This window comes from Aquila chrysaetos, chromosome 13 (assembly GCF_900496995.4).
Source record: "Aquila chrysaetos chrysaetos chromosome 13, bAquChr1.4, whole genome shotgun sequence".
Taxonomy (NCBI): Eukaryota; Metazoa; Chordata; class Aves; order Accipitriformes; family Accipitridae; genus Aquila; species Aquila chrysaetos.
In genome coordinates this window covers 10,212,501-10,240,142 of record NC_044016.1, presented here as the reverse complement: position 1 = coordinate 10,240,142, position 27,642 = coordinate 10,212,501, and the positions used below count along the sequence as shown (strand labels likewise).

At 36.5% G+C, this 27,642-nt stretch overlaps 1 protein-coding gene across 1 annotated transcript in view; it reads right to left on the bottom strand.

Annotated features, from left to right (window-relative positions):
• The window catches only part of USH2A (usherin), a 395,016-nt gene that overhangs the window by 146,295 nt on the left and 221,079 nt on the right, over window positions 1-27,642 (bottom strand). The window contains 1 exon segment of the mRNA XM_030034435.1: window positions 13,061-13,240. Within this exon segment, the coding sequence (XP_029890295.1) occupies window positions 13,061-13,240 (180 nt within the window).

The window sequence follows — 27,642 nt, the reverse complement described above, 5'->3', positions numbered from 1 at the left end:
AGGAAAAGGCACAGAGGTGGTGATGTTACAAGAAGCATATGCCTCAGTCTGAAGCATAAGTTGTTGAAAATTAATTTTTAATATTGTTTTATTCTATGACTGAAAGCAAAAGGATAACAGGATATTCAAAACCAGAAAGCAGCATTCTACTTGAACAAGTGGTTTCTGCAAATGATTGTTGCTATATGCCCACTCAATGTGGCAAAAGAAACTAGGAAAATATAGCAACCTAACTGAATGCTAAAGAAAGTGAGATATTAGAAAAGATATGAAAACTCTTGTTAAATAAGAAGTCTCCTGGTTCAAATTACATGCACTCCTGCAGTATGAATGTGCCAGTGGTCTGTTACTCACAGAACAGCCTACCCTGCTGGCAGAAAACTAAAGCGTTACCAGTTGATGTGCATTTTGACAGAAGCATCAGTTTATATATCCCTAAATGTATAGACTGAAGAACAATGCAGGTTTGCAAGTAAATTAGATCTGCAATAAGATTACTTGTAATTATTTTTAATCCAGAAATTTCTCTGCAGTACATAGAGGATGGTGTGAAATACTACTATTTCTGATGGAATCCAAGCTTGAGAGTGTCCATAAATAGAAAACAGAGCTGACAAGATGAGAGATTAGCTGGTGTTAGGGAGCCACTACACACAGTGCGTGGTGTGGTCTTATTATATCTTGAATGTCCTATGGGTATCTGCGAGATCCATGTTACTGGACTACCTTTTGGCCATGAAACAACTGAATCCATAACAGACATTTTCCTCCTCAAATTCTTTCCTTATTTGCAGAAAGAGGAGGAAAAGAGGTTTCCTCAAAGTTTCTGCTCCTAGTAATCCAGGCAACACAGAGCTGGATTTGGTTTGCAGCTGCTAATTAACTACTTTATGCCATATGTGGTAATCAAAAAACCCCCTTGTCTCATTGTCAGTGTCTTTTTATAGCGAAAATGGGCGACAGGTGTTGAGAAAGAAGGAAGTGACTCTTCCCACCTACAGTTGTTGTCCCCATCCCTCTCATCTCCTCCACAGACAGCACAAGCATAAAATCTGACTCTCTGACATGCCTGGAGGGGACCAGCTCCCTGTTGTGGCTCTGCCAAACCACTGCACCCCCTCAAGCTGCCACCTCTTCTCCTTCCCTTTCTATAACAGAAAAATGTGCATTTACACGGCCACATTTCCAGTGACATTTACATGTTGTTTTGAAACAAATACTATATAGCACTACAATTTATAAAGAGAGAGAACATTTAGAAAAAGAAAATACTGTATTGTTGAATAATAAAAGTAAAATCTTAGTTATAAATGAGGAAAAACAATCACCATACTTTTAATTAAAAATACCCATTGTTTATACCAATAGATGAACCATTCTTCACAGCAGACCCACATATTAAAGGACCAGATGACTTTATCATTACTGGGAGTTGCAAGGCTGCAAAGACCAAGACACTGCCTCCTTGGGTGTGAGTACATTTGGATAGCTCAGTGGAGGACATGCCATCATTAATACATCTCATTACAGCTTTGGTTTTGGTTCTGGTCTCCTGATGGCAGTCATATAAAACAATACTAAAGCTACAAACATAGCTGGTCTCGTGTTTCAGATTTTGTGATATGTTCATGGTATTATATTCCCACAATCGCTGTTCATACACCACTGTTTTCTGCAAGGAGCTTGCAGAGTTTCCAAAAGCTTTCATATATTCTAACTTACCTAATCTTCCGAAATATATCTTTATGCAATATGTGTATATGACATATGAGAAAAGCAACTAGTTCTTGGATATTTTGTTCATATATCAAAAAGCACCATAGCAGTGCACTAGGGAATATGCTGTCAAAGAAACCATGGAATTTTATCTTCTCATTTCCCATTTTCTCTAAGGTGTAGGTGCTTATCACAACAGTATCAAAGTGTCTTCTATGTCAGTGCACAGAAATAAATATATTCCTGCTGAAAGTCATGAAGGAAATTCATAAATTGGGAATGTACAAAATCTCCTAAACTTTACAAACTCTAGCTTTACATGTACAGTGGGAGTCTCCTCTTTGCTTGCAAGAAGTGGTGTTCACCTAAAGACAGTGGAAGTCATGCCCTTAAAATACTGAGTATATAATTCTTTGAAAATTTACCTCTTATAGTTCAATCAAGCATCTTCTAAAATTTTGCTGCCTAGAAGTCTTTTTCAGTAGCAACCATATTCTCACAAGTGGAAGTTTAAAAAAAAAAAAAAAAATACCATTTACTACTTTGCTCCAATCTTCAAACTATTAAAAAGCATATTATCTTTTCCTGTTCACTTGAGTTGGACAAGGCTGAAAACAAAAATATCAAAGCAACAATACTTATTAAGTAGAAACTCTGGTTTGTGTGTTATCTTAACCTGCTTCTCAATTCACTCTAAGGCATTCAAAGCATATAGCCTTTGAAATAGCCTATGCTTTCTAGTTTTCTTGTGCAAAGTACAGCATACGTCAGGTTCAGACAAAATACCAAAAATGACTGTATATTTTATTAAAAGCCTATTTTTTCCTCTCTCTCTTTTTAACAAAAGTCTAATTTAGTTGTTGTTCCCTTAGGTACAAAGTACACAGTTCATAATTCATTTGATATAAAATGTCAGTTTAGATTTTTGCACTTCTTTGATAAATGAGAAAAAACATGTACATTTCAATCTCCTTCTATGAGGTTTTACTAGCAGAAGCCCCCCTCCCATTGTGCTGCTCAAAGACCTTTGTGTTAAATTAAACATCAAGATTCAGAAACTGTAGGGAATGATATTTCCAAGACATACAGTACAAATATATGAGACTGGGAAAAAAGGTAATGATTTTTCCTACCAGTAAAGTGATGTCTCCCAAAGAGCATCTTTGATCCTTGAATTAGTTCTCAGTTATAATTTAATATATCAAAACTGTCAGCAGCTTTCCTTACATTTAGACATAAAGTGATATAGTCAGCTCCACAAAGAGCAAAATACAACATTCAGGGGTTTGCTTCTCTCGCAACATGCGCTTGTGACTCTAAAGTCTATCAATATTAATGGAGAAAAACTGTGTACATCAAAGGAAATGGCAGAGAATTAATTTAATTGTATCTGTCATCATTAACAGTAGGGAGTGTTTTTTCCTATATAACCAAATCCTGCCATTGTATCAACATGCAAAAATCTCAGGGGGGTAATCTGCACAATGGCAAAGAGCAGAATCAAAAATTTAGTTCTGAAAATAAAACTATTATAATTCGGAAAATAACAACAGAACACTGTATATTATTCTCTTATGTAACACATGAGGCTGAGGCTGACAAATCTGAACTATCACATTTACAGAGTAAACAAGAATTTTTATCACTTCTCAAAATTGCCAGCTGCAATGCTATGGCTGTCACTTCATGTTACAGTCTAGTTCAACAGCTGCAGTATCAATAAATTAAGCTGTATTAGAAAATAGCAATAGGATCACATTCTGATGCTCATGCTGAGTATCAGCACTGATGAACAACATACATCCAGATCCACAAATGCGCAGAGCTCAAGACCTGCCCCTCTTGCTCACTTTGCTGCTGACATGTACCCTGCCTCACCCTAACCTGAGCAGTGTCTTCAGCCCTGGGTTACAACAGCACCTGCTCTGTCTTCTTCCCCAATAAACAAGACCTTCGCCCCCCCTGGTAGTAGAGTTTCAACAGGACAGATGGGCAGTATTCTGCCTTGCCTTGGTTATGAACCCAGAGATTAGTATGCTGCCCGGCAAGTGGGAGATGGGAATGTTAGGCACTTCAGGATGACTACACCAGATGTTTTTTCAGCCAGTGCTCTAACAGAGATAAACTATGACAGAATATGAAAGGTGACACCTCTGTTCCACCTAACTGTGGCAAAAATCCCTAACTGTTTTTATGGATTGGTCCCCCACTAAAAATAGTATTTCCATTGACAGAAATATGATCCAGGTGTTATCCACTGAAGCAAAATATTTAATATTTAAGGTGAATAAAGAGCAATTTAGACAAGCCTGTTCACACATGGCAATAATCTGTGCAAAATATAAGTTGACTTATCTGATGAATAGGGTAAAAGGATTACAACCTTTTATACCCGACCCATCCACACAGGAATGCTTGTACAGCATTATTAAGTAGCCACTCATCAGTTAATGTCCTGTTCTAGACACTTTTAACAAATAAACTATTTATATGAATTAACTCTTGGCTTCATGTCCTCAAATAATGCTGAAGAACATGTAAATCCACTGAAATTGTTGGAAGTGTGTCAACATACAACAATGAATGATCTGTTCCCAAGTATTTTTACTGAAAAGACCTTGGCTACTGTCTTCTTGTTTAAAATTGGGTAGCCTAATTGATTAAAAGTCTTAGTAACACCATCACGTTTTATTCAAACCCAAGCCAGACTGACTGTGTTTTGCCTCGTATGCCACAAAACACGTCACAGCATTTATTCTAATCTGCACATACAATTCACCGTATGTTGAGGTAAAGGAAATACCTTGGCAATACTTATTCTCTACAATACAGATTTTCTTCAATCTTTTGACAAAAAGTAAAGAGGCAGGGAAAACTTTCTCTCTCCTTTGTGTGTTTTTAAAACATAGACTGAAAGGGCTAAATCTTCATCACAGAAAATTTACAGCTGCTTATTGCAGATTACAACCATCAGGAACATTCTGTTCAATTTTTTGGACAGAACTATCAATTTCTTATGAATAACCCTCTCAAACAGGCTTCTTAGTATGTAAGAGCACTCACAACTTCGCTGGAAGTTAAAAATAGAGAAAAGAGAAATATTCTTTCTTTCTATATTGCCATCTCTTCACTCATTCAACTTCTTTTCTTTCTACATGTTCTATTAGAGCTGTTTAGATAATCTAAAATTTAAAATCAGTCAACCTGAATTCATGTATTTTCTATGTACACAGTGGCTACGTTCAACTGTGGTGACACTTTTCATGGAGAGGCAATCCCCCAGTCTAAGCTGAGGGACAAGAAGAGAGGCTGACAAACTTTGACATGTATATTATACTTTTCAGCACGAGGATGAATATAAAAAACTTTTACCTTCCCTTGCTAACACATGCCTGTCTTTCTATCTATCTGTAAAATGGGAATAACAGTCCTTGGTCATTCAGAAGTCTACTGGAAAGCTGAATTAGTAAAGATTTGTAAAAATCATAAAAGTAAATACGTCAATATACAAATAGTAAGAATTAATATAATTCAATACTGGATGTATCCAACCATAACACAAAATACATGAATTCCCTTTCTTTCTTATTTTACTAACACGGAATTAATCTAAAAGCGTAGTATTTCTTTGCCAGAAGAATAAATAAGACCTGCATACAGAGCCAAATAAAAAAAGACAAAAAGCCAGCATGCATGCATGAACATGCATACACTAACATATCACATATATATTTGTGTGTATGCATCTGCATGTGCATGCAGACACAAAAATAAATGTTCAGAAAGAAAAGCACCGTGAGGAGAAACTGTCAAATGTCAGGAATCACTAAGGGCTATAGACTCTTATAGTCACCTTTGTTGTAAGAAAGAGGGTAGCATACAACAACAGTGCATTATAGAGACACCAGAGGAGAAGTGGTGACTCTAATGACTGATTCTCACTCAACTTCCCTTTTCTCTCCCTTTCTGTCTTTATAGAGAAGCTTATTTTTCCTTAGGTACTCAGTCAACTAGCCCAAAGACAACTGCATAGATGTTACATAATGAGGAGCACTATACTATGAAAAAGTAAGGAAAAGTCAAACTTAAAACACCACTAGAACAAATAACTAACTATATGGAGGAAAAATATTTTAATTCTCCAAAGTGTTTTAATGCAGATACAAAGTTTAAGATCTTTTAAATTCAATTCCAGATCTATTTCCAAACTACGCAAAAAACTCCCAAATAGGAGTTCATAGTTATCTTTAACCATAAAGGAAACCAGCAAAAAAAGCAAAAGCACTTTTATGGCCATGATGTTTAAGAAAGACCATCTCTAGTTTTGTCCCCAGCTAAAGAGAGGAAGAGAATAGTGATTTGGTTCCCCCTACATTTCACACTCAGCAAGATCTTAAGAGACTTTAATTCTTCTCCCCTTAAGCTTTTTTTTTTTTTAAATATGGAAACGTGACGAATATGTAACAGGGTGACCGAACTTTGCTGGAGGCTTACAGAGTTCATTGCAAAAAGAACTTCAAAGCTTCCTCAACTGTGCAAAGTAGCTCAAAAAAAACCTTGCCACTTTACTCAAGTGCTTTATGATCAGCAGGCTAACTTCCATAATCTAGATGCTTCAAGTGCAGAAAGTACAGAATGAAATGACAAAAAAAACCCCCAAAAACAACCAAAAAACCCAAACCCAAACCCCCAAAAACAACCTACAGACATTTGCCTTTGCTGACAGCTAATGAAAATGCCATTTTATTCTGGAAAGTACAGCGGCAGAAGTTGTCAAAAATAAATACAATGAAGTGAGCTTTTTAGAAAAGCAGTGCAAATCACAGTAGTCAAGTAACACAAAAATTGATCCAATTCCTAATACTTGCATATATCTGGAAAATGGTTTAAAAGACAAAATTCATGGTGTGATTTTTCAAATGTGTTCTGTATGTTTTCACTAGGAATTTGAATGTCATTTTATTGTAGAATTCCTTCATCAGAAGAACCTAATTTATCACATAAAGAATGTTGACTTTAGAGTACTGACCAGTCTAGTTCAGATTTACACAGAATGAAAAAAAAAAACCCAAAACCCAACCATGAATAGGCTTAAGATTTATATAAAAAATGCATACTTATCCAAATTCAGACCTTTTTTATGTACAATTGAAATTGGTCCAGAATACGTTTATGCGATGGTAGGTAATCATTTTAAATACTGATCAGCTGCTAAATTCCACAACAGACCATTTTTCCCACTTTTGTATGTACTTCTGTTTTTCAGAAGTACAATCAAGCTGTAGTTTTCCAGTGTGAAATCTGCTCTACCGCAGATTTCTTCCAAGAGATCTTAAGTACCACCTGGACCTCATGTTAAGGCTAAGGTTTTGGAATGACCTGGAATGAGACCTCTACAATGAGGTTCATTGCCTGCTTATAGATGGTCAGCTGGCTATTTCTAGCTGTTGCACAGTTCTCCCTTTCTCATCTGGCACTCCCCAAGCAAGCAAAAACATCCATGTTCTTCTAGGCAACTAAATTGCAGTTTTGATCTCCATGCCCTGTTTCATGCAGCTCCAGAAGACAGAAAGCAACGTAAGATAAATACAGGTGTCTTATGTCTGGAGCATGGTAACAGCATAGCTGTAACTATGGGCGACCTGCCTAGTCCCAAAAGGACAGGGTGCAGGGGCAAAGGGAAGGAGGCAATCAGAACAAAAAAAGACATAGTTGGAGTGTCATTGCCTTCTGACACTCTCCAGTTTTATGAGTAGGGACTTACACTAAGGTTCAATTGAAAGCAACCTTGAAGTGGTCCTTTATGATGTGGGGAGTTAGGCTGAGCCCCAACTGGCTGCAATTTAGGAAAGTGAGCAGTAAAGTGGGCACCTCTGTGCCTCCCATCGCCGGAGTCTGACGACACAACCTTTCAGGAATGAGACTTACTTCTCTCTTCTCCTGCCACCCCAAACACCCATCCAAAACCAAGAATAGACACAGTATGAGCTCACTGAAAGATGTGCTGAACAGACTGGGAGAGGGGAATAAAAGAAGAAAGTAGAACTAATGAAAATGACAATCAGTTCAATACTGCAGAGGTTAGAGAAGAATTATTGTTTCATTAGAACAACTCCCAGTTTTCCACACAAGCACTTTTGCAATCCTACCCTTATATCCCCATGAAATCATCTTTCTGGGCAAAAGGAACTGGAATGGACAATTTACACAGCTTGCCACTGACACTCTTTAATTAGCTAGGTCATTGATGAGGGATGTAGGAGAGCTCCTTCCCCCTCCCTACTCTAACCTGCTCTCTCCTTAAACTACCTTTAGAAAAGATATGGTCACAATTTTTCATCAAGAACTTTCTGTTAACACTCCCCACCCCTGTCGACTTGTTTGCAACAATTTTGTTTAAACACTTCCTGTTCTTCATCAAAATCAGAGATTATATTATTCTGAAGTTATAGAGATATAATGCAGATGTTTGAGAATTTGGAGTTTTTTAAAATATAATTTTTTGCAATGAATAAAATAGAATGATGCCAGAAGCTTTTTTTTTCCTAGACTACCTTTCATTTACTTTTTTCCATTTTTAAATTCTGTTTTTACTACTCTACCTTTACAAGAAGTGACATAAGAGAATGTAAGAGAAAAAAAGCGAAAAAGAAACAGAAGATATAGAACAAAAAGAATCCTGTTGGATTTTAGTCTAAGTCTATAGGAAAAATAAAATTTAAAAAAAAAGAAAAAAAAGAAAGAAAGAAAGACTAGAAAAAAGGAGAGAATTGAGAAAAACAACTAATGTCTCAGAAACATCTGAAATTTGAAGTAAAGGAAATTCTGTCAAAGCAAGTTTTATGGTGTGACTCTTAATGTGGTACTGAGGATCATGGAAAAACAAACCTGTCTCACAGGGAAAACTCTAGCATATTCAGGTGTGGGTTTTCTTCCTAAGTAATTCTCGCCTAACAGCATCAGTTTGCTTTGTTTACTGAATATGCATTCATCTAAGGAGGCCTGTTGGCTTCAGTGATCAACTTGCATAAGCAAATGCTTTCAGATATGAATATAAGTTGTATGATGCGATTCTTATTTGTTTGCATAATTAGATCAATGATCCTACAACGTGGTTCAATATCCAGTCTCAGGGGTGTTGCTACCTAAACTAACAGTGGCTGAAATCCTCGGGTTGCAGGACACCATCCTCTGTAGATGTCGAACAAACATCAACAGCTACAAGTATGTAGGCTCACTTTTTGCTGCTGAGAACTAGTCCAAACTTGTAGGCAGGGGCATGCAGCATCCCATATGCAAACAAGGGACCAGCAAAGGGCAGGTGCTTAAAAGTCCAAGGCAAAATCTGACATCTTTCACAGCTACACATTCCTATGTTGTGCACATCACAGACAAAGCAAATAAATGGAAAACATACTTCATAAATTACAGAAGAGATTAAAAAGACACTTCACTGCTTAGGCAAATTCTTTTTTTTTTTTTTTTTAGAGTATCGTCCCTTGTATGTTTTACATAGGGAATATACATCAATTCTTTCAGGCTCTTTTCTATAGGTAAATCAGCACCGAGTTAATGGTTTGTAACCACACAAAGACAACTCAGCAATGTGATACACAATTATCATCCACAACAAGCTTCATACCCCTTGCAATACTTGGGGATCCAGTCCTTTTCTGTGCTTTGGAGGTGATGATTGAGCCTCCACCTTCCTGGTACCCATCTGATCAGCAGCCTATCTCTCTCTGCTATCTCTTTTTGCACATATTTTTTCAACATAATCTATCTTCTTCCTTTCTGCATACAGGACTTCTCATTCCCGTCCATACTAGGGCTTTTGTGGTCAAAGGAAGGGAACAAATGGATTTAACTAGAGTATAAACTATTACCAGTAGTGACTGTGACTTTCTTTTCTGTTCGCTTACCATCTCTTATTACAAAGCAATCCTAAATTAATGGGGTCCTCTATGTGCCACTACATCAGAAATAGCACTCATTAAGAAGAAAAATATATAACCAAGGACTCCATACAGAAGATTTTCTCCCACATTTTTGCAGTTTTACATCCGTTGTATCATTTCAATTCATTCACCTAATTAAATTAATTCTAAACCAATTTGTTCTACAGATCTTTTACTGGCTGGCATCCTCAAATTAATGTGAAGCACTGGCTAGTAGATTATTTTTTACAACTTCTACCAACGCAGTTTAGGACAAGATAAATAGAACAAATTTATTCTTTTTGGAAAAAATATAAAACTCAAAAAAATTTACTTCTACCTCTGCGGTATGAAATTTGTCACTAATCATTTTAAACTATGCCCTTTTATGCTTCTTCCATCTCTTTTAGCTTTCTGTGCAGTTCTTTGATGTAACAAAGACAGTTTCAGACAAGATTTCAGTTCATCTGGAAAAAAAAGCTTTAAGTCTTGAGGCAAAAAGCAGTGTATTTAAAATTTATATACTCCATAATGCCTTTGTTCTGAACTTGAACATCCTGAAAAACTTCTCCGCTTTCTTTTGCCTTCCGACTCTGAAGATCATTTGTTCTCATGGTTTCAGCTTCTTATTATGCAACAGTGACTTTAACTGGTGGTTCCAGCATTTAAGTACATGCACAGTCATGGCTGACCCTTTCTGATCAATTGCCAATCCATACAGGTTTGACTGATAAAAGAGCCAATTAGATTTAAGCAAATTAAGGGACATCACCAATGTCAACCACTTATTAAACTGAATGCTGAATTCCATGCATACAAAACACTAATGCACCAAGTCCCATTAAGAGTTGAAATCCTAACCCCATTAGTAACTCCAGACCACTACAGGGTAAGGGTCAAAAGAAAGTTTCATATTTATGGATTAACATTTGGATTCAGTTTTTATTTTTTTAATCTTTCCAAGAACTCTTGAACCTGCACTGCAATTTTAGCCAAGAGCTTAGATAAAATATATTCCTTATTTCTAAGATTTTTTTTTTTAAGCATTGACTTTAAGCATGGCAAATCAGCTTGATGAGAAATTAAGATATATTCAATCAGGTAACACCAAATCTTTAGTGTGCTTTATATTATGTGCAATACATTTTAAATAAAAAATGAAACAAAAGAAATGCACGTTGAAAGAAAATTTGTATCATAATTGAAAAACAGTGATCTGCAGTAACTTCAAAATGGAATACTCCTTTGTCCTCTACCACTCTCCCTCTTATACAATCTTCCATCAAGCTCCATGAAATACTCCCCACAATGCAAATTTCTGAAACAGCTTTTTTGCTATCCTTGAAAAGAGAACGCTACATTTTAACACTCATTAAAAGGCTGTGATTTTGTATATAATGAGACGTCTTTCACTCTTTGATCAAACAAAACTTCTGTCAAAGTGAAATCTTGGCCACTGAAGTAAAAAATAAAATCCCTTCTGATTTTAGTAGCGTCTAGATTTCATTTAATGATTTAGAAAGTGTTTGTAAGTGAAGGCACTGAATACAGCCCAGTGTAAAATTACCATTATACCCATAATTTAGCATGCAATGGAATTGTATGGCATTCAGAGAGTCATTATAATAAACATCATAGTAAAGTAAACATACATTGTCCTAGATATACACGTGTGTGTCTGTATGTGTGTACACATATAGTGAGGATATAGTGTGTGTGAGTACTTCTCTCATATGCAGCGCTTCATTTATTATTCATTTCACTACAGATCACAGTCCACTGGACAATAGTATGGAAGATTTCTTTAATAACTCTCACTGCTAATTTAATTCTACTTAAACACACATATCCTAGTGAATGCCACATGCTTTTCAGCATGATTTTATGTGTAAATCAGGATAATATGTTTTCAGATCATTAACTAAAAGGAAGCATGAACTAAAACCTATTTAATCAATGAGGTATTGCTTTTAAACTACCACAAGGTCATAAAAAAGATAATTTCAAAGCTATAAGTTTTCTAATTGTAATCAACAACAATCTAATGATGAAAGAAAGTGTACCTTAATGGCTGTCATAAACTTGTGCACATCCTTGCCTATCTTTAAAGATCCTTTACCTTCTTATTTGGTAAAATTTTCACTACCAAATTTTGTAATTTCTACATGCAAAATTGAAGTGTGACACTGGGATTAGAAATGTCAGTGTCTTACTGGTCAGTCTTAAGTGAGCAGTAAAACTCAGATGCAGTTTTATTATTATATGACAATGTATATTTGTTAATATTAGGTCTAATTTGGCAATCAGATTGGAAAAGTATAAAATGTGCTAGGAATCTACCTTTTCCTTCTTGCTCAGTAGTCTGTCGTACAAACTCTGCCTTTTATTTATTCGCTTCTCACAAGCCTTTCTGTTGGTTTGGCCCCAAAACCAATCCATCTGCCAACAGCAACCAACCAACAGCAAACTGTTCCAAGTGTAATTGTATTTTTGAGCTGTAAGGTTTATGGGATTGTTTGGTTGGTTGGTTTTATTTTCTTTTTTTTTTTCTTTTTTTTACTTTCAAATGATATGTGCGTCACTCTACACTATTCCTGCTCATCAGCTACACCTAGACACCTCTCAAGTTTTGTTGGGCTCTCACTTTGGAATTCAAAATCGGTTTAAATTCATTCTTTCCTCTGGCATTTGTTCAACAAAAGCTAATACACTAGAATGTCCATGAAAAGAGAATGCAAAAGGAACACATATACATCAGCTGTAAATTTAAGCTTTCATTTAAAAAAAAAAAAAAAAACAAAACCAAACCAAAACAACCAAAAACATGCAGAGTGTTTAGAGATTATTTGGTCAGTTCTCTTACTTCAATTTTTTATGAAGATAACATCCAAAGTGGCTTAGAGCCTCATTCACTGTAAATCAGCACATGGCAATTGACTTGCCGACAGCTACACCAGTTTGTGGATTCTGGCTCAATATATTACCAATGGTTTACACCACTATTATGAAACAAATTATCTAAGTCCATCCAGTAAGTGCTCTTTGTCAGCACTTAACTTTTATTCTAAAACAGATTACAAAATGCAGGCGACTTTCTCTATATTCTTAGATTAGATTAGCTGTCTGTGATAGAATACAACACCATTCACAGAAAAAAAAATGAAGTATATAATGCACTTCTCACCTACATGTTATCTATGCAACTACCTGTTTTCATTCCCTAGTTCTTAAATTGAGCAATGTGACAAATTAGAAGCTGAAAAGAAGAACTTTGTTAGTAAGAACTACTAATGCAAACATATTCTTCTGAACTTCCAGTCCTCAGTTCCAATAATAAATACCGGTTTGCTCAGCAGAGTATTTGTGTAATTGTTACATGCACAGAAAAAGCACTTTTTCATACTTACCTCCTGGAGGCATGACTATTGTTATAGCATCACTTATCAAGCTGCCCTGGGTGTTGGAAGCATTCACTTGTACTGTGTAGTTAGAAAATGGAATCAGTCCTTTAATGGGTACCCATACATTGGATTCGTTGCTGCTGCATAACATCCGAGTACCATTTACAATAGAATAATTAGCATTAGCTGTTATGAAAAAAAAAGGGGGGGGGGGGGGAACAAATGTTAGACTTGCACCTGCTACAATTCACTGTCTTTATGAACCAAGTCTTATTTCTACTCAAATGAAAAGTTGCCATTGATACCATTGGCACCAAAAACCAGCCTGTTTGGAAGAACAAGTATTATTCACCATTTTCTCCTCCTTTTGCCAACAGTTTGTGGTACTTGTAAAACTTGAAAAATAAATGAACCAACCATGCAGTTGCAAAGCTGACTGTTATATACTCCAAACAGAAGCCAGTCTTCAGAAATTATTCAAGTTCTAAAACAGTTGTGTAATAACTGCAAATTCAAAACATTAAGGTTAATTATTCTGCCTATGAAAAACTGGTAAAACTTCCTGAATTCACTAGAAAAACACTTCACTAGAAAAACTCTAGAAAAAAACTTAGTTAGTTTATAAGCTAACTCCATTGCATACATAAGAATTAGTCATATGCAGTAAGAAACACATGCTTTTCAGCATGGCCTGCAGTCCTCTCAAAGATAATACAAGGATTTGAAGTATTCGGTTTATCAGTTGAAATTATCAGAGGACACCACAGCAACCTACATGTCCTTTACAAACCTTTTAAGATCGCAAACTTAAGATAAGACAATATTCTATCTACCCTACAAAAATAACAAAATAAACCTTTTCAAAATACCTGATGAGTAAGACTGGGGAAAAAAAAAAAAAAATAAAAAATAAAAATCGTATGTCAAGTAACAATTTTTGTTGACTCAATGAAGATTTCACTCACGTATCTGAGAGCAAAAATGAGCTCATTTAAAGATTATCCAATATTTTGAACATATAAAGTGCTATATAAATGATTAATATTATTACTACTATCCATCATTCCATGGAGAGCTCTCACATTGAAGTCGATGGAAATTTTGCATTACAAACAACAGCAGAATCACACAAGTCTCAGAACACAGGTATGAGAATGAGATTAAACAGAATATAACTATTAAAAATACCGTAAATTAATTAAGGCATTGTCACAGGCAGAAGATTGAATATTCACATCCAAGTCTTCTACAAAATCTAAATAAGAAAGAATTTTAAAAACCTAGAAACTCTCTTTTAATTAAGTTTTTAAGTGAAACTCATTGGGTTTACTCATTTTTATGCAAGGTTCAAATGAACTGTTAACACTGAAATATTATTAAACCTGAAAGAGTCTTTCAAATATTCCATATTTCTATCATGTGCACTAACATGTGCATATGCGCAGTACATTTCAGTCATGCTCTCATTACATTTTACCGTAAGTGATCTGGACTTTGCTCTAATTTGGGGATTCCTATAAACAATCTGTGATTCACTTACGGTACACATCTAAGCCATTCAATTATTTTGATGTTCACAGAGCTGCACAAAGGGTGTTTTCATTTATTCTGCTGGTAACATATGGCAAACATACTTTCTGAGGTTTTGGGGAGGGGAACAGTTTTATAAAACTCTTATTATAAATCTGTCTTGTAGTCTAGTTCCTCATTGCTCAAATTCTACCTGGATAACACCATGTCATAGCACCAGACTGCCCGAACAGGCCACAGTAGTGTGAATGCAGAATAATTTCATGAAACCCGATGGATTTATTTTGGATTTCACTGAATTTTACATTAGCCTGAGAGACCCCATTTTCTAAACAGCAATGGAGACAAAGCTTCTTATCATGCAGGAACAACCACTTTTTACACATTCCACATACAGACATAGCAATTCTGCAGAAGCAAAGTTATTTTGTCTGAGATTACTCTTATGTACCCAGGCTACTCGGCCAGCACTAAAAAAATGCATCTGCATTACTTGATCTCAGCTCTTAAATTGTACACCAAACCCTCCTCCTGCACCTTTGTGGAACTGTCCCTCTGTGTGATTTGGGGGTAGATACAATCCAGCAAAGCACATTTCTCCCATTATCTATCACAGTTTTTCTGTGCACCACCGGGCAGTCTGCAACTTATTTGCAACGCCCACCCAACAACACGTGACTGTTATATGCACCTATTGTTTTATTAACAACAATAAAGCCATTAGAAATGGCCAACTGACATACACATTCTTAAGGTCCTAGTGACATGTAACACTTAAGGACTCATCTGGCTGTGAAGAGAGAAGCATTTTTAAAATATTTCACCTAAAATATGTAGGAAAGTTTAAAAATCCAGTGTTGACAGATCAAGGCACATGAGATAAATGCAAACCTCAAGCATAAAAGTAGGCTCCCTAACAGCAATTTATGTGCCCAATTCATGAGAAAATTAAACTTTTTCTATCTACAGTACAGTTTTAACATGTTAATATTTTTATTCTCATCCACCTGAGCCCAGAATGAAAGCACGTACTTCCTCTGCTGATATTTTTATTCCACTATTAATCTTTCTTCCAGTGGCTAACTATACTCTATTTTTAAAAATACAGTTTCAAGTAACAGAAAAGGATTTAAAAGGATAACACTCTATTCCAAGTTGCCTGGATAACAACATTAATATACAGTAATTATACAATTAGTTGTAACATTAAATTCTAGTTATAGCAGAGTGATTACTCGGCAATTATAAGAAGTATATAATTACTCAATAATTAGGAGAAGTATGTAATTACATAACCATTTTATTCAGCTCAAAAATGAACTTGCAAATTTACAATGAGATAGACAACATGGCAGTTCAAAATTTTTCATTGCTTCTAATAAAAAGCTGAGGAGTACTTGCAAGTTTCCTAACTTGAATTTTACACAGACAAAAGGTGTTTTGTTCCAGTTCCCAGTCAAGCAACTTACTGCTACTGGCAAGTAAAATATTAGAACATTTTTAAAATGCAGGTCTTGCTGGGGATGACTTGCAATATGCAGTTTTGCCACTTCTCACTGCTTAAACTTTGCTTTCAGTGGGCTGGAAAATGCAGACACATAGGTTCAGCCTGACAGAAAGCGATACAGTGATAACCCTGTCATATCACTCTGTACCATTCCTGCCTAGACTGCTTCAGTGTGGACACTATTTGTGAGTATAAGCGGATGAGGCTTCTCTTTTTCCATTTTTCATGTGTGTTTTTCTCTCCAACCTGCTCACAGGTCCTACTGTAGCCTACCAGCCAGTCTGCTGCAGACCTAAACAGCAGCTGCCTCAGACACTGGTGAAGTCCTAAGAGACATTGTTTTACTTCAGACAAGTGGTTTCTACTGGAATACCTCCTCGTTCCTGCACATTTCTGCCTTGTAACTCCTGCCATGAACAGTTACTAGAACTCCAACAAGCAAGATCACTTCAAGACACAGCTAACACGAACAACCTAACTAAGGAGGCAGAAAACAAACTAGAACTGGCTCACCACGTCCTTCAACACTTTGACACGCAAGCTCCTGTACCAAAAGATGAATTCAGATGGAATGGGGCTCAGAGCCACCACTTCCTATAACCTCTCAAAAAAGACCAAACCCTTTGCAGACATGAAAGGCTTCCCCATGCTCCTTAATCTTTCCATATATTTGCATCATGATGGTTCCGTTCTTTTACTAGACTTCCTGCTCATAAGGTTCTCCGTATTTCCCCCAATAGTTCTGAGGAACTTCTTTGGCCAAGTCTGGTATTTGAGAAAAGCCTGTACTGATCCCAGTTTATTCCTGGTTTATACCAGATCAAAGTATCTCAGTTTTTCAGGAAAACATTATCCAAAAGAAGAAATTAGGGCTAAAGACTATCCATATACGTACTTAAAAACTACGTATACTTGAAACAAAGTCAAGTAATAAAACATGCTTACATTAAAAAGATACACAAACACATGTTCCATTCAAAATCATTGTTTAAAAGTGCTAAGCTTCACATAGCACTCTAGGTGGTGAGTATTTGTGTTTGAAGGTTCACTATGGTTTTGGGTGGACACTTTGAAGGGGTCTCCCAAGCAGATGTGCATTCCCGTTACTGAGTACCCCTGTAAATAGGTGAATAAAGCTCCTGTGGGTCGGTGGTGCGTAAATTACTGCTGTCCTGGGTCCATCATCCTATGGGGTTCACTAGATTGAAATAACATAAATGGGTATCCTTTTCCATTCTTGTTATAATCATTGTCACAAGAATTTTAATGCCTCATATATTCCATAATTTTTTTCTGTGTGCTGTACTGCTCTGACCTTTTCAATATTCTGTAATTTGACTGGCTGGCCATTTCAAGTTCTCTCCTTTTTACAGCCTTATTAACTTGTGGGGAAGAGGTGAAATGGACAGCCAATCAGAATACATAATATTGCAAAGGTCATGGTAGTACAGTATAGTATCAGCAGACACAGAATACTGTATATTAGTCATTAGCGTTCTGATATCTTATTCATATGACAAAGGTTGTAAGGAGCGCAGGAAATGGTACAACATGAAAGCATTCTCATGACAAAGACTGCAATGTAAAAAAGAAATAATACAAACTAAACACATTCATCTCATTTAAAAACTGGGTTTTTTCCCAGAATTTGCCACATTTAAAGGTACTCTTTCCATCTGGATCAAAAGTAATGTTGTTAAGAAAAAAGGTAATAAATTGAGATGTTTCCTTTTTATGTATTAAACAGAAAAAAATCATGTTTCATATGTGTGGGCAAATGCCAAATACTTCTATTACTACCACTGCATTTGTGATTATTAAAGTAATAAGTTTAAACATAACCAGTCTAATGTGTCGGTATTGCAAACAAACTGACACAACTATGCTGCTGACTTCAGAAAGCAAGGAGGCCATGCTAGTGAAAAATACTACTGGGTGCTCATGTGCTTTTCTTTCCCTAATCACCAAGAGCTAGCCGTGATAATACAGACAATATTGGTCAAAAATCAGCTTCCTTATACTTCTCTGTTTGTATTCTTAAGGGACTTCAACAACCGAGCCGCCTTTGTAAAACAGGTTTCTACCTCTTCCTATTTGCGGTGTCCTAGAAATTGGCTGACAGTTCATCTTATCCCGATTGGTTTGAACTTAAATGATATTATAGGACCATGGCTTGTGAAATTCAGAGAGATTTCCACCTAAAAGGTACTTCAGCCTGAAACACTTAAGTCTTATCATCACAAATGTTTAATGAGCTATTATTTTCTTTCAATAACACTATTTCAAGATAACATGAGGCTTCAATCACAAAAGTATACTACATATTGTGTGCTACTACATGGCAAAAGGTATTTTTCAAGTGAGTTTAAGGCTTTGTGTCATGCTTTGAATTATTATTACCAATCTACACTGCTTCCATTATGTACATACAGGTCCTGAGAACCTTTTTTACATTAGAGAACATGTTGCTCCACAATACTGAAACAGATAGAAGCAGAACTGTTACCACTGTAGAAGACTACTCAAAGAAAAAAGGTAGCAAAAATCCAGGTCACAGAACAGTTCATACGAGGATCTAAAGAATTATACAAAGATTACTTAGTTAACTAGCACAAACATTTTTATGTCTGCTTTATATGTGTGTGAGCATACAGAGGTTAAGTATCTTATCTTGGGCCATAGAAAAAGTTAATGTCAGAATAGCAAAATAAAAATGAAACAAGAACTCACTTTTTCATTCCTTTTACCCATCCTTCCCTGTACCTTGCCCTCATTGCCCACCAGTTTCTGTCCCTGTGCTGGTTTCTGACTCTTTGGCACCACATCTTTCTGGGGGAAATCCTGTGAATATGCACACTTCCTCATCTGTAAGCTTATTCTTTTGTCCATTAGTTTTGCCTATTCTTCAGCCTCATTAACTTCCACACAAGCTACTCCTTTCCTCCCAGCTAAGATTTTTCTTCTTTCTCTCTCTCCCTTTCCCACTCTTTCTAGCGCAGTATTCAGAATAAAAAACTGTGACTTTCCATGAGTTTGATTATCCCAACAAAACCAGCTAAAAATCTTTCCTCATCATTATTGGTGACTCTCTTTTCCTATGAAATGTAATAATGAACTGTTCTCCAATTGTCATCCCAATTGTTATCCTGATCTTATGAAATGGTTTTTATGCTTTGATGCCACATCCCTCTTTTCAACAAAGAGTTGGGGGCTTTTTTGTGTTTTCTGGTGGGGTTTTTTTGGTTTTGGGTTTTGTTTTTGTTTTTTTTTCCAGATGAATACACTGCCAATTTTGCGCCTCAATCTCCTGAACCACTATTTGTTCCTCTGCTCCTGAGCTGACAGACGTATTGTTCCTAAGGACATATCATGGTCTCAGTCCGTCAAACTGAGTCCATAATTTAAAGACTCTGTTATCACAGGAAACCATCGTTCTCATGGGCTAGGGGGTGTTGCTGGATGAGGCAAGATGGGTAATTTCAAAGCACTACACCAAACTGGAAAAACTATGAATTAAAAATATTCATTTTCCTGTAAATAATGAACAGTTCACATTATTTGCATTGAAAAACCCTAGCTTTTTCCTTTTTCCCTCTTAAGTAAAGAAGCCTTTAGTTTTAAGACTGAAAAATATAAAATATTTAAAGAACAAGATGGAAGCCCTTATGGCTACATACACCAGAAATCTGAAAGGTCAAAGACCCAGATATAGTTTCTGATTGTATTACTCAAGTTGTTTCTTTGACAGCTCAGTGTCCCTCACCTTGAAACAGGCAAAAGCACCTTCTGTGACTTTTCACAGGCTTAAATTTGGTACAGACATCTTAGACTGTCTTGAGATGTACAGAATGCATATGCTGAACATTCTGTCCGTCACCCTGAGCTGGCCCCCAGTACAGGCTAGGGGCTGATGCTGAAAAGCTGCTTATCTGCTTTGAAAAAGACAGAGGTCCTGGTGGACAACAAGTTGAACTTGAGCCAGCAACGAGTCCTTGCAACAAAGAAGGCCAACAGCCTCATGGGCTGCATCAGGAGGGGCATTGCCAGGAGGTCAAGGGAAGGGATCCTTCCTCTCTATTCAGCCCTAGTGAGACACATCTGGAGTGCTCGTCTTGTTCTGGGCTCCCCAGTACAAGACAGATATGGACTTACTGGAGTGGAGTCCATGTAAAGATGATTAAGGGCTTGAAGCATCTGTCACACAAAGAGAGCTTGAGAAAACTGAGGTTCTTTAGCCTCAAGAAGAGAAGGCCTGGAGGGGGGAGGGTCTTATCAATGTGTATAAATATCTGATGTGAGGGTGTAAAGAAGCCAGACACTTCTCAGCAGTATATAGCAACAGAACAAGAAACATTGGGTACATACAGAAAATACAAGTAAATCTGTTTAAACCTAAGAAAAAACTTTTTTACTTTGAGGTTGGTCAAACACTGGAACAAGTTGCCCAGAGAGGTTGTGGAGTCTCCATTCTTGGTGACAGTCAAAACCCAATTGGACGCTGTCCTGGGCAATGTGCTCCAACTGGCCCTGCTTGAAGAAGTGGGGTTGGACTAGATGTTCTCTAGAGGTGCTCTCTGACATCAGCCGTTCTATGACTCTATGAAAATTTGCAGAATACTTCAAGAACCCTAAGGCAAAGCAGGGGTAATCATCACAATTAAAGCATGTTCCCGTCAGTAGAAGTAAGTGATCATTAGTGTTACAAACACAAAGGAATGTGCATTCATATGCTCATTAATTCTATGGACTGAAATATGAATAAAGCCCACAGCTTGACAGGGAAGCTCATACAAGAAAGTTAGCACAGACCCTATGGATAGTTAATGACTGCAGTCAAGATTAGGCTCAGTCATGATGGCAGGCAGAGAAGAACGTTTGGTGTGTGGTCTCATCTACCCTTCTGAGCTTCCAGTTCAGTGCCATGAGGCTTTCAACTTAAAAACTCTGTAATAGTAGATGAGACTGTCAAGAAGAAACTTTTTTCATTTTAATTACCAGTTTAGGTTTTCTCATTACTCCTTCATAAAGAGAAATGCCCAATGAGTCTTGCAATTGAGTCTGTCTCATTTAGACTTTCCGGTTAAAACAGTGTATTCAGTATAGTGTTAAATCTCTGCTGTAAATATATTCATCTGTATTGTAACTCCCTTTGCTGCAACAGCACCAAAGGGCATCTGTCCTGGACCCCCCTGCACACTGTACTAAGTGTTGTAGGGACACACTATAAGAACTCAGTCCATAACCTAAAGAAATCATAAAACATGGTGAGGCCACCTAACTCTGGAAAGCATTCTGTGAATAGAACCAGCCTATGTGGATTTCACACAGGCTTCCAGTATCCACGTGTTCCTATCCCAACATGAATAGTAGAAAGCGTCCCAACACAGTTTAGTACCCCAAGTGGCAAAACATCACATTGTCTATAAATGACCAGAAGGCATCAAATAGCAAAAATGTTTGCTGTAATTGTGATGTTAAGTTGATGATAGAGCATATAATTATTGATTTAATCCATTTTGTTTGAGGGGGTTTATAGACAAATGATGAAACTTTATAAAGTTTATTTCATGAGAGATTTTACACACTAAAAAAATTTCAGAAACAGTTAGCTTTAAAATCTTCAAGTTTGTTTTTCCATGGCTAGAACATTCTTTCTCTAGCTGCAGCAGTACATAAATGGAGATTATCACAGTATCTGGTTTCTGAATCTATGCCCATAATTCATGGATGCCAATAAGAATTTTCCATTCTCCAGGGACACTATCAGAAGGAGACTAGCTAAACACACAGAGCAGAACTGGGAGTCTCAAATCCATAATCAAATATCCAGATTGATTGTGTCACTTGCACTTGTATTGATTTCAATTGGAGCAGCTGACCCAAGGGAATAATAAAAATGTGGAATAAAACTGATTTATGAGAACAAAATAAATCCTTTTGTGAGTGGTAATGAATTGGTACTATTTAACCCTTTCAATCACAAAGGGAGAACACTATTTATTTTTTTCAGAATGCTGAGTTAGCCAAAAGAATTCATAAAAAAAATGTCAATACTGTCAAATGCCATTACACTTAGTTGTAATACTTTGGAAGGAATGAAGCTCTAAACTTGATCTAGGATTTTTATTTGACATAAGACATTCTTTTGGCTTTTCCAGTCACCTTACATGAGGAATCATAAATGATGCACATGTAGATTGAAAGAACCACAGAATCACTCAGGTGAGTGTTTGTTGTACTTATAGAGTAGCTCCCTCTAGCCTATTTAGGGCAAAAACTTGTAGAGTAACATAAAAAGCCGTATCAACTGCACACAATCATCCCTATAAAAGGATGACCTATCATAGCATCTTGATCTTTCTGGTGTAACACTAGAATGTTATGTAGTCAAAACCTAATGTGATCCCCCCTTATACAGTTCAAATAAAAACTTCACGAAAGCTTGTCAAATCCCAGTTTTCGTCATGCTTTCTCTACCTGAGAAAACAGATGGCTTTTACATTAGTGTCTAAAGACAAGCATGTATGTGTCGGTTTCAAACAAATAAGTATCCAAATGCAATTTCTTCATCTGCAGAACCTCTAGTCAGATTATATATATTTTGTTTTGGTCATGTATTTATATCATAGAAGACAAAATGATTAGTGTCAATGTCATAAACTGTTTTTCGCATTTAGGATTTACCATAGATACCTAAGCACTGTCAATGTAGCTTCCTCAGCTTTCACGTGGGTTAAAAACTCTGGAAGACATTCATTAACTAAAAGACTGTTTTCATAGGAGAACTGATTGGCAAATTCTCTTTTACTCAATACTGTTTACCAGTGCCATCTCCAGAAGATTGCTAGTATTCCCTAGACTATTCCAAGGGAGAAGGGATGGTCTCAGAGACTATCCTGTTATTGGCAGTCACTAGGAATTTCAGCCTGTTAAGAACTGATACTACGTTCCTCACAGAAATGGGGTTCAGCCTTACGTATCTGCTTTATAACAATAAGCAGATTACGCAGTACAATAGAGAAACAGATCAGTGTACACGTGACGAAAACATAACTATGTGAACAGAGAGATGCAGAAGATCAATTAAAACACTATCCACAGCCTGATGCTAAAGTCTTCACTAAAGAAACAGTCCAATGTAGAAATTAGAGAGAGACTGCTTTGATTTTACTTTCCTCTGAGACACCTGTACCAAGGAACAGAAAAGAAAAGCATATCTGGTGCTGAAGGAAATCATGCTAGTAGATGGTGTAACGTGAAGCTGTTCAGAATCTACAGAAACTTGACTAAACATTACCCAATAATCATCCCAAAGTGCATGCAAAACTGAGTTTTCTAGCCATGCAAATCAAACTTTAAATGGCAAATTACTCAGTGCCAAAATAACCCTAAGTCTTGCTCTAGTGAACAGATTAAACATGGCTATTTGAAAATGGGTCACGCATTTCCCTTTTTCACCCTTAAACTTCTTTAGGACTAGTGAGTTTTATTAGTGAGGTCTTTAGCTAAAACTAAGGAGATAAACAGATGAAATGAGGGAAGGGGATGAAATATGAAAATCTCCTTAATGGCTGACTTGGAAAAGCAGCTAAGGGCTCCCACAAAAACATCGTACTTTGCGAATGGGGAGGGTACCTCTCTGGTGCAGCTGGTGGCAATGACAAATACGCCACTGCTGTTGCTCATGGTGGGAATGATTTTTGCCATGCTGTCCCTCTGCCACTACATACTTTCCATTGGGAACTGCTCAAACTCCCTGTTGGTTGTTCCCATTTATGATGCTATTTGTGCTGCATGGAGTATGATAACATGGTGCAAGTGTTGTACACTCAGTGGTCACTAAACATCTGTGTATATATATTAATGGATAATACTTATCAAACATTTAAATTACTATTATTGACTTTGTTGTGTACTAGGTTTTGGGAGGTAAAGACCTGGTGGGGAGAGGCAATTCTTATAGCATCATAGCTGCTCCCACAAAGATCCTCTGTAACAACACAATTGGGGTTTGCAAGTGCAAGGCCATGAGAAAAATCATCCAAGTATAACAGCATGAGAACTATAACAGAAAATACTTCCAGAGAGGCTCTGGAAAACACTGCCTCAGCAGCATCAGGGTCCTTAGCATTAGTAACATTAAGGCACTAAGGTATCTTAGGCACTGTGCAACATCATAGCAATACAACAAACTGAAACGGAGTAAATATTTCGTTATATATTACAAAGGTAACTGGTGAATTACCAATATCATTAATATCACCACAATTTCTCAGATTCATATCCCTTTTGAAAACTCTACCCTTCTTTTAAAGTCAAGGATCTCTACTCTCCTTGGGACAGCTTATTGAGGAAAGGATTATTTTTCTTATTAGTAAAATTTAGTGTGCCTGTGTATTAAAAAAAAAAAATAAATGAAGGATCACTACTGGGCAATTCAGGTTGCAGAGTGTATAGGGTTACTGCGCAATCCTAAATTACTAGAGTAAAGTTGGAATGACATTTCCTGTCCTTCATAGATAGATGATGGTCTGTCCCTGGCACATGAACACATAATATTATAAACATTTTTGGTAAGTGATTAAATGCAAGAAGAACACTGTCCTGATATTTACCTACTATGGAAAAAATATTCAGATTTCTTTGGTACAAGCTTCTTGCATGTTCAGCTACATGAGAAGAAAGGCTTAATAACTACTCAACAATAGGAAAAAAAAATTAGCAAGTTTTTGAAGAAATAGCTTGTCTTGAAAATAAATCATATGCTTTGATTACATTTATGGAATGACTATACCGCCATTTCTGTAAAAGAATTTTTCTTACAAATATTAAAACACATCTGAACTTTTATCTATTGTCAGGTATTGCATATTCAGTTGAAGCAACTGTAAATGCAAATCTATACTTAGATATTTATATTTTGAGGTAATTACGCAAACAACCATGTCTAAAAGAAATTCACTAAGAAAATTGGCCTAACAAGTCCCTCAGAAATGTTTTAGTAATTTCTCAAAATTGTTGTGTTCTTTTTAAATTATCAGATCTAAATGTAAAACACTTACCACCTTCTGCATCTTTGAAGATAACATCCCACAGAATTTTCATTCTCCATTCTCAAGCCTTCAACACAAGACATGCTAGGAACTTTAAGGAGCTTCAGCATTCCTCTCCCCACTTCTGTTGGCATCTGCAGGTGGCATGTCTTCCCCCAGCAGACATTGCTTTTATGCACTAGCTTCATTCTTAACATTCCCTACTTGAACTCTGGTTGGAGAGTGTACTGAAAGCACTGTGCCCAATCAAGATTATAAGAGGAACCTTCTAATAGAAGCCAAATTAATAGATGGTCTGTGTTTTCTTCTATTTATTTATATATAGTAAATATTAAACTAAAAAGATTAGATGAACAAAATTCTAGTGTATACATGCAAAACTCAACTTGTTTATAGATGTAGGGTTGGTTTTGTCTTTTTTTTTCTTTTTACCAGAAAATGCTGTATTCTGCTGTCAGAATTCTTGTTTGCCAAGAGAATGACTAGGCTGCAAGGAAGCTTTCTGGTACAGTATCTCCAAAAAAGCAGAGTTACCAGATGAATAATTTTCCCTTTACAAAAATACCAGATGAACTACATTGCTGAAAAGTAAGAACCTTGGATGAAATGTCAATAACGGAAGTTACAAAAAGAAAAAAAACCCACAAAATCCCAACCCAAACCACCCAACTAAACAAACAAAAAAATCCCCAAATCACCACACACCCCCCAAAACCCACAACCCCCTCAAACTGAAAATAATGTACATTGATTTCTACATTCACAAGCAACAAAGAGTTCTGAGTATAACCCTGCAACTTCGTGTTGTGAAACTCCCTCAGGACATACACTTAATTAAGGATTCTCTTTATGTCAAACTTGCATTCACATGCATCACAACATCCAGGGGACTACAGATTTGGATTCATTTTGTGCTAATGCTGTCATCTGACACAGGTAGGAAGATAAGAATTTCCTCCAACTCTCTCCTCTGGAAAAGAGGTAATACCTGATTCTTCCTGTACTAGAACTTAATTTCAGATATCCAGATGCAATTAAAAATGACCCTGTACTTAATCTAAACCAGCCTGAGGGTAAATAGGGCTGAATGAGGAAACTACTTGAGGGAAATAAGCCTGACTCTGTCACCTTTCATTCCCCCTCAAGTCCTCTGAGAATTGGAAGTATATCAAATGATAAGAACTTTAACTCCTCTTAAAGAGAGAAAAGCTGTTTGTGATCTGGTGATACTAGTATTTCATGCCTTGGACTAACCAATTGCAAAACAAATTCCTCTTTAAGGCTTCTTCCAAGGAGGCACCAGGACTTGAATGACTTGAGGCAAAGCAGCTTGTCTTTGCAGGAAAACATGTTGCCTGAGCATTGCAGAATTGGGACAGAGCCCTCGATTTCTAAATTCATATTTGATCCCCATATGCAGTTTGCTGGGAACAAATACTCTTCTGGAAAACATACCTGTATAGACCAGAATGGTGAAACAGACTCAATAAAGCTCTTTCTTGTATTTTAACAAGTACTTTCAAAGTGAAAGATTGTCAGAAAAATCAACAGTTGAACTAGAAAATGAAGGCTAATTGATACAGATATTTCTCTTGCATACATTGTTAAAGCATGGTCAAACTATGGAAAAATCCATTATCAGTATCCTCCTCTATTGGCAGAAAATCCAAAGTACCTCGTGCTGATCTACATTTCACACTTGCAATTCCACAGTGACCTTTTCAATCAGTTTATGATAGCATTTCCTTCTCTTTCAATTTGGCTATTGATAAATGTTGACCAGGTGCACACTATTTACCAAGACCTTGCCACGCTAGTATCTAAAAATCAAAAAATAAGTATCATCTGCAGTATCAGAACTAAACAGCAATGAAAAACCAGGACATGCATTACGAAACATTTATATTGGATTCAAAAGTCAGGAATTTAAAGAAGTCTGTACAATTAGATCATTCTCTCTTGCTTTTATATATTACAATGTAGTCTTTAGTGATGTATTGTTGTTTTTACTGTAAGAGGATAAATATTCCCCACTCCCCAAAAAAACCCACAGCAACTTTAAATCTTTTGCAAATTATTTAAGATGATCTGTCCCTGTTAGAAAACAGTCTAGAATGAAATACAACTTATTATAAGAACTAACCAACCAATAAGCTCCCAGGTTGTTCACTTTAATTCGTATAAGGTATGCATATTTATAAAAACAGCTGGATGGAAAGTTATATGGTAACTTAAACAAATACAATGAATGGCAGATCCATTTGGTGGAAAAACAGTGTACATAAAATACTAAGACAGTCAGAGACATACATATGTGAAATTTGAAAGATTTGGAACAGGACAAAAAAGGAGCTAAGCCTGGGGACATCTATAGAATATTCAGCATGAGATCAGCTGGTGTCTCTAAAGTGTTGGAATAAGAAGTTCATGACAGAGAAAGTGTTAAGTTACACGTTATTTAAACACTTTCCATGTCATCAACCTGCTATCTCAACATA